Raw genomic sequence first — 8,683 nt, 5'->3', positions numbered from 1 at the left:
AGCAACATTAATGGTAGGTGCAGCATCCACTTTGAGAAGCACATTTTTGCTGAAGCCCTCCTTCCATTGTTGATTGCCATGGAAGTTCTCGGATGAAATGTGCCCGCAGATTGACGAGTAGACGCCCAATTCGCCCGCCTAACATTCACAAATGTATCCCACTTTTTAGAAGTTTTTCATTCACCGAGTGATGCTGACTGCAGAGCGTTGTGGGATTGTTTCTGAAGTTTGATTTAGAGAACCTCAAACCCACCTTCTGGAACAACATTACAATATTATAACAATTCATTTAAGAGTTTGTCATTTGAGAACGTTTTATTGGGGTGCTCTAAATTACTATTATATGTGTTTCTGGCATTGAAAAATAGGTGCTAGACTGCCTTTAAAGGTTCTGTTGAGATGTCAGCTAAATATCTTGAAGCAATGTTTCCAAAATGATGAACCAGGACCCACTTGTGGGATGTGTTCCTGGGTTTCTGACTAGAAATGTTGTTTTTGATTTATTGGGTGAGTCACAAGAAAATCCTGAAGGTTCAGCTCACAACACAAACAAGTTTGGGAGCCACTGTTTTAGAGAACGTGTGGAGAATGCTGTCACTTGAAATAAACTGTTGGGTGTAAGTTGTCTTCACTGAATGTGTGCAACTGTGCATAAACAGAGCAGGTTGTGTCTTACTTTCAGTGCAAAGTTATTGCTGTTACTTTTGGTTCATTATTTTATATTGTGTTGGTTACCTTTGGAAATTGAGACATGAAACACAGTTTAGGTTTCTCTCCATCTGTTCTTCTCCATACGTTATTAATTCTGTTTCACTCTCACTCCTCTTCGAAGACATGATTGTCAGAGCTAAGAGATACATTTTATGCAGGCAGGCCTACGATCGCAGCACAGCAGTGCTAAAACAGTTGTTTTAGACATGCCCTCGTGTACAATTGCTTTAATATTATTTATTATGTTGGCACAGTCTACACTATCATGTTAAATACTTAAGTTATTTAATTTTTGAATCACTCTATTAAGCACACTTTTGAATGAACCTGTTAACATGAAGCCATCCTATGCCACCAAGCATACATTTTATATAATGCAAATACGATGGGCATAGACAGGCTAGGCCTGATAGTCTATCATTGAAACAACACACACGGTTCTTATTCTATATTAACTGTAGGCCTATTTGTTTTTAGTCACATTACCAAAAATTGAAACTCTCTGCCTCTCTGTTACAGGATTTAGCATTAGACACCTGAAAAGAGTCACAGAGGCTCCCCCCACTGGCGGTGGCTGGGATCACTTTACTGTTTTTTACTACTGGAAGACACACATTCTTACTGGTTTAACAAAAATAGATGGCTAACCAAACTACTGGAGAACACATGCTTGAAGTTGCTAGGTAAGATGAATGTATTTAAACCAACCTGTGCTCTACGCCTACATTATTTGTCCCATTTCTACTAGGTAATCACAGTGCTCTCTCTCAACAGGTGAGGTTTTGATTGGCTGAGGTTTGAGAAGCAAGACCTCACAAATCAGACCACATGGAGGTCAAAGGGCGCCTCATCACATCCATGGGTGTGGGGGCTCCAGGTGAGTTTTACACCTCCACAAAGAGATTTGGGGGTACTTACTAATCTCTTGTGGACAGACGCATGTAACATAAGATGGTATCGTAGCATCTGTCAACAGCCTGTGGGATGTAACGACTAACAACAAACTTTGGTCCGGTGCACAGATTTTTCCGTCACTGATCATTCGGACAAATCCCAATTTCGCAGGTGTTCACATCTTTCGGGGAGGGGACAATTTGGTCCACAGACTTGCCGGAACTTGCAGAGACAGGGGGGTGGAACTACCGCCCTGCTTCCGCTCCTCGTTCTAGTATCTTTTCTAACACATCTGCCCCCAGAATTTAATTGATAATCTGATGCAATTACACAATATTTTAAGTACTCAGTAATACTGTAATTACCTAGTAACACCATTGTTGCTACAAAGTAATTGTATAAATGGTTGTTGTCTTAGCTGCATGTGTTGATGTGTGTGTTGGTGTGCAGATCAGGACAGCAAGCTGCAAGCTGAACGCATCTCCGCACTGCAGGAGAGAAAGCAACTCCTGGAGGACCTCCTCAGCAGCCGAGTGGGAGAGCTGAGACAAGTGTGTCTGCTGGAGGCGGTCAGTTCCTCTCTCCTACCTTTTAACCATTGTAGGTCTCAAGGCAAGTTAGAGGGAATGGCTCCAATCACCCAAGCCATGATATAGAGACGTGTGCTTTATCAGATTATTGAAAAGCATAAACCAACTTTGGGTTTGTTTTCTGTATCTGACTCAGTACGGAGCAGCTCTAAAGCCCTGTAAACCTCAACCACCTGAAATTGTAAATCAGGCTCACTGAGTTTGGCTACAGATGAAAGAACAACATTTGGCAACTTTTGTTACATAGCGAAGTTTAAAGCTTTCCCCTTCCAGAGCTGCATGAGTCAAGAATATGTAGCGACAGCATATCAATGTTAGCCTGATTTCTCCAGAGGCAGAGCCAGACATACCAGGCAGCAGCTCCAGCTTTTCACTCACAGCTGTTTCACACATCCCCCCTGCTTTTGGTTTGAAATTGAACACAGATGTGTCTCAGCTTCTCTCTAGAATAAGATTATTAATGCATGGAAACGCTCTCTATATACTCTCTATATACAGTACTTTTGATTTGGTGGTCGGATGTACCACCATTCAAATGATACTATTCTTGACCAACATAGTTTAATCTTCATTGGACTATTATCACATTAGTTCTAGCACATGTATTCCAGCGCAACAATCAACTATTTTAAGATACAAAGACCAGAGACTGTAACAGTATATGTATCAGTGTTTATTACATTTGTTTCTATTGCTCAATTATATAACTATATTATATAACAGACAGTATGACATTTGACTTGGCATTGGCTATATGAAAACAGTGTTAGCTTTTTAATCTAACTAGGCTAATTCTGTGGCATGTATTTTGTCTGCAGGAGCTGACCGGGAAGGTCCCACATGCTTTCCCCCTGGAGACAGGAGAGAGAGCTCCCGTTGTACAGCGCAGGGCTGGCCTGCCACATAACAACACCAAGGGAGAGGTCAGAGGACTTTCTCAAATATTATGACACTGGTCACAGAGGTCCTGTATGTCTGTTAATACTGGTTATCAACACATAACTGACTAAGTTATTGCTTTGTGCAGGATGAGACAGGTCAGCGAAGGCAGATGAAAACTATCTTCAGTGGTGCTCTATACAGGCACTCAGAGTCAGACAGGAATGTCCCAAACAGCAAGAGGACCGTTCACCGGGGATGCCACACAGGTAAGGCAGTGCTGTGTACAGCAGAGTTCAAAGACGTGTTAACAGCTATACATACATATCTTGATCAATGTTTCCATGATATCTATCTAGGCCAAACAACTGGGTACTGGGTAGCCCTTTCCTGCAGTCAAATTACCTAGTGGCTTCATTGGTGGAATGTTATTCATATTTTTCATAATTTGATAATTAATAAAATAAATACAAATTACTGCCGGAAATCCGGTGTTTCTATGTCAAACGGTTTTGTTATATTTCAATCTTCTGTGATGTATATAAAGTGTAATATTGGGATGCAAACTCAAAATGTAATACATTTCAACTCTATATCCGACATGGTACAGGTGTCTTCTTGTTTTAAAGCCTATAACCATGTGTGTCAGGTGTATTTGTTTAAGACTACCAAGAAACTCTCTGTGTGACCCTGATTTAGCCCACTGCAGTGAAAGGTTAACCTCATAGAAGTTCACTTTGATATGAGCCAGTTTCCTTTCCTGTCCCCTCCAATGATGTGATGGTATGTGTATTTGGTCTCTACTCCCTGTGATATAAAAGAGGTTGTGTTTGTTTTTCTTGCAGAGGACACGGTGATGTCAGAGAGCACTAGCTCCATGTCAGATTCAACATCCCATGACAATGGTGAGTCAGCCAGAGCTGCAAAAACAATCATAACAACCAAATCTGTTAATGCTAGTGGGTAAAAATCATTGAGCAGTTATCTTTGTCTGTTTCGCCCAAACATTGAAGTCTTGCAAAATATTATCCAAACGTCTAGACAGAGTTGGTTTTCATTGCGTTATTCGGTGAGGCTACAGAAAAAGAGAGATTGGATGATTGGTACTGTGCATATTCACAGTTTATAATCAGTTACTAGATGACAGATCACATTTCAGTACCTATCGTAAATATGAGAAGAGCGAAGAATTACATTTGTCTTCCTTAAATTCAGAATTATACGGCTGCTGTCTGATTATGTTCATGAAAGAGAATGTTCTGTTTACTGTATTTGCGTGTCGATTGTGAGTTAGAGTGACTCAAGTTGACCAAACCCCATCTTCTCCCTCCCTTAGAGGAGTCCTCTCCCAGTGTGGCAGCAGACCACCGCTCCATGTCCCAGCCCCGTCTGTCCCTGGGCAGCCCAGACCACCAGGTCTGTAGGAAACTGTCCCCAGTGGAGATATACTATGAAATGAGGACGCGCCGTAACTCTGTGACCAGCTCCATCAGGTATTGTCAGTGTGTGTGTGTGTGTGTGTGTGTGTGTACACGTGTAACGCACTCCTTCTTCTTGTGTCTAATGCTATGAACTCATGTTCTTTTTCCTAGCCCAAGTCATTCTCTACCAAGGAGTACATCTAATGTTGAAGGCAGAAGTGTTCCTGCTACCCCCCTCATCGCCCGGACTGCCCCAATCAGTGTTCATGTCAGGTAATATTCCTCCTCTGGTCCAGTGCTTCTGCTTAATGCAGCACATCCACTGCTACCCACCCACTATGATGACAGAGAGGCTGACAGAGTAACAGATGAGTGCAGCAGGTAATTAGACTACAGAACATGCCAGCCATGGTAAACATTGCATCAACATTTTATCATCAAAGCTCACAAGATGATTTATTTTGTGAGAAGTCAGATGCTTAGTGCCATAGATACTTATATCATGCTCCCTTTGATATCACACATTCAATCAATGGAATATGAAATGTAAAGATACTGTGTTTACATTAGGACTAACCTATTACAATAAGCTCCTTGCTCTCTTTCTCTCCTTCAGATCGGATGGCTCTGGTGGGATTGCACTAAAGCAGTGGTCTGGCAGCCTGGATGTACCTCATATGGTGCCCTTAACCCAGGAAGGCTCCTCCTCGGAGCGCAGAGGCTGCCCGTACAGCTCCCGTGCCCGGCGGAGCAATAGTTCTGAGGCCTTGCTTGACCGCTCCAGTCTCCCCGAGGACCCAGGCCCCAGGAACGGGATGCCCCCCAAAGGAGGGCCTTACAAAAGCTCTGAGACCCTCACTGATGGCAAGCTGAGGCACATCCACCTGAGCAGTCCTGAGAGGCACTTGGACGGCTCTGTGGAGCAGGGCAACATGCGGCTGTCCATGGGTGGGAGAGGAGAAGCAGGGGGAGGGGGTTACAACGAGCTCCTAATGGATTACATCTGGGGGAAGCAACAGAGGATTCAAGTGCAACACCAGCTGTACCAATCAACAGGTAGAATCTGGCAGGACATTTCCTCTCCTCGATCGTCCACTGCTGCAGTGCCTCCTCAAGCCAACGGCTTCTCCCTATCCCAGGTGCATCTACCCAGTGCTGCCCCACCCTACAGCCCCATGGTGATCCGTGGCTCCCAGGCTGAGCCTCACAGAGTCAAAGTCACGCGGACCAAGTCCTGTGGACCCTTCATCCCCCTGCAGCATGACACCATCCTGCTCTCTGCCTATGAGTCTCCCCACCCTGCCCCAAGCTCCACTACCTCCTCCATTCCCAACCTGCACCCCTACCAGACTGAGCTGTCCGGCCCCTCATTCAATCACAGGCCTCCCCAGTTCTCTCGCCCAACCCCTGAGGACTCGACGAGGAGTCTACATAAAGCCCTGGCGCTGGAGGGTCTCAGAGACTGGTACCTGAGGAACGCCCTCGGCTACCCTACTACCACGTCAAAGGGGCATGATGCAGGGGTCTCCCGCCTCTCACACCCTCACCCTTTGGTGCACCAGGCTCAGTCTATACAAGGTGATCCACTCCATAGGTCCCAGATGTCTCAGTCAGCCAGCTTCCATGGCCACCCACTGCATGGAAGGTGAGTATTTCTGTACTTTGTAATGATTGTTAGTAACATTCACACAGGTGCAGATTACGGTACTTTTGAGTGCTGTGATGATTTGTGCCCTCTCTATGGCAGGTCAATGGAGTTCTCACTCTATCAAGAGCCCGTTCATCCTCAGATGCAAGACATGACTCCGAAGGAGCCCAGCGCTGACCCTGGCACGTTGGTCTAATGTAGCTGAATCAGTTTTTAAACACATACTTGCACACACTCACACGCACACGCACACACACACACACACACAGACACGCACACACAGATCCAAACAATGTAAAAGGAGCTGATATAAGGTGACCTCACAAGCTAAAAAAAACACATTACAACCCAGCAGAAAAAGACTGTAAAGCCGTTCTGAATGCCCTGTTATTCTGTAGCTACCGTATACTGTATTGTATTCTATCGTTGGTCAGACCCAAGCCACATGTAACAAACATCCTCCTTGTTTAACCTAACAAATCTCCCAAGATATAATTTTTTACAGAATATAGTATATGTATTCTAAATTACTATTTTGTATCTTATGAGATATAAAGAATAGATATAGAAGAGTTCATTTATTGCTCATTAGTCTTGTGATTTACAAAAATATGTAATGAACTCAATTGATCTAAAAAGTATTTAGACACCAGTGAATGTGTAAATGTACATGTTTGTAAAGATGAATATATTACATCTGTCTTATCTTTTAATCTGTCCATCAAACATGCATTGGCTTGCTATTTCTCATTTTTGTTAAATGAATGGGGACTTACATTGCAATATCGTAGACTGAGGAACAGGAGCTGTGGCTCTGTGTTTAAAACAGAACCCTACCTTTAGTAAAAACATGAGTTATTTCTAATAATCTGCAATGCTAACACAAATCCTTTCAAAGCTAAGTCTTCAATCAACAAATGAAAGTAATGCCTGTTGTTGCCAAATTGAGTTGTTTTATGCAATCTAATTTTTCTGCATTTTCTGAGTCCAGCTGCTGAAATGTCATAATAGTAACGTTCAGATAAACACCTGAGGGCTTTTAGTGGTCTAGGACAGTCGTTTAATGAACTTTCTAGTCATTTCCATTTATTCAGTTGCGTAACATGTTTTCTTTCAGAGCACTTTATGAATGTCAAAAGCCTTAACCCCTCAAAAGCAAGTAGAACAGTGGGATGGGACATTTCCCCAAAGAGAGAACACTTCAAAACCAGAAAATGGTTGACAGGGTATCAAGTTTGAGCAAATAAGAAAATGTTTGTGGCCCAATTGGACATTCAAGATCAACAATAAACCACATATTTGGATCTGTATGTATCATGATAATAAGAAAGATTTGACAATAAATTCCTTTTAAAGGGGTCTAACAAGAACAGGGCTAGGGATGGCACTGCTGAATGATGGCATGAGCAGGCCTTATGTCAGAACTGTGCTAGTAGGAGATTCCATTTCCAATGTATCATGTTGTCATACGCTACTCCTAGTGTTGGCACAATGTTATCATAATGATAAAAAATATTTTAAGTCATTAATGCCACCACAATTCAAGAACGACCCTTTTATAATTTCCCATGATACGCTACGTGACCAAAACTATGTGGACACCTGCTAGTCGAACGTCTCATTCCAAAATCATGGGCATTAATATATTAATAGATGTTGGAACATTGCTACTGGGACTTTCTCCCGTTCAGCCACAAGTGCATTAGTGAGGTCAGGCACTGATGTTGGGCAATTAGACCTGGCTCGCAGTCGGCGTTCCAATTCATCCAAAAGATGATCGATGGGGTTGAGGTCAGGCCTCTGTGCATACCAGTGAAGTTCTTCCACACCAATCTCGACAAACCACTTCTGTATGGACCTCGCTTTGTGCACGAGGGCATTGGCATGTTGAAACAGGAAAGGGCCTTCCCCAAACTGTTGCCACAAAATTGGATGCAATTGGATGTGGGTTAATATATTGTCTAGAATGTCATTGTATGCTGTAGCGTTAACTGGAACTAAGGGGCCTAGCCCAAACCGTGAAAAACAGCCCCAGACCATTATTCCTCCTCCACCAATTTTACAGTTGGCACTATGCATTGGGGCAGGTAGCGTTCTCCTGGCATCCTCTAAAACCCAGATTTGTCTGTCGGACTGCCAGATGGTGAAGCGTGATTCATCACTCCAGAGAACGCGTTTCCACTGCTCCAGAGTCCAATGGTGGCGAGCTTTACATCGCCCTAGCCGAAGCTTGGCATTGCGCGTGGTGATCTTAGGCTTGTATGCGGCTGCTCAGCCATGGAAACCCATTTAATGAAGCTCCAGACTAACACTTATTGTGCTGACTTTGCTTCCAGAGGCAGTTTGGAACTCGGTAGTGAGTGTTGCAACCAAGAACAGACGATGTTTATGCGCTACGTGCTTTAGCACTCAGCGGTCCCGTTCTGTGAGCTTGTGTGGCCTACCACATCGCTGCTGAGCCGTTGTTGCTCCTAGACGTTTCCACTTCACAATAACAGCACTTACAGTTGACCGGGGCAGCTCTAGCAGGGCAGAAATTT

The 8,683-nt window shown here is 43.6% G+C and overlaps 1 protein-coding gene across 1 annotated transcript; it reads left to right on the top strand.

Moving 5' to 3' along the window:
* Positions 1 to 1,484: 1,484 nt before the first annotated feature.
* Positions 1,485 to 7,893, top strand: LOC120065688 (coiled-coil domain-containing protein 120-like). The gene is made up of 9 exons (XM_039016760.1): positions 1,485 to 1,588; positions 2,056 to 2,174; positions 3,014 to 3,118; positions 3,223 to 3,343; positions 3,920 to 3,979; positions 4,411 to 4,567; positions 4,667 to 4,768; positions 5,112 to 6,140; positions 6,243 to 7,893. The coding sequence occupies exons 1-9, from the start codon at positions 1,540 to 1,542 to the stop codon at positions 6,337 to 6,339; spliced, it is 1,839 nt and encodes a 612-aa protein (XP_038872688.1). The 5' UTR covers positions 1,485 to 1,539; the 3' UTR covers positions 6,340 to 7,893.
* Positions 7,894 to 8,683: the final 790 nt, after the last annotated feature.

The sequence above is a fragment of the Salvelinus namaycush genome, chromosome 20 (assembly GCF_016432855.1).
Source record: "Salvelinus namaycush isolate Seneca chromosome 20, SaNama_1.0, whole genome shotgun sequence".
Lineage (NCBI taxonomy): Eukaryota > Metazoa > Chordata > Actinopteri > Salmoniformes > Salmonidae > Salvelinus > Salvelinus namaycush.
This window is presented reverse-complemented; position numbering and strand designations above follow the sequence as displayed.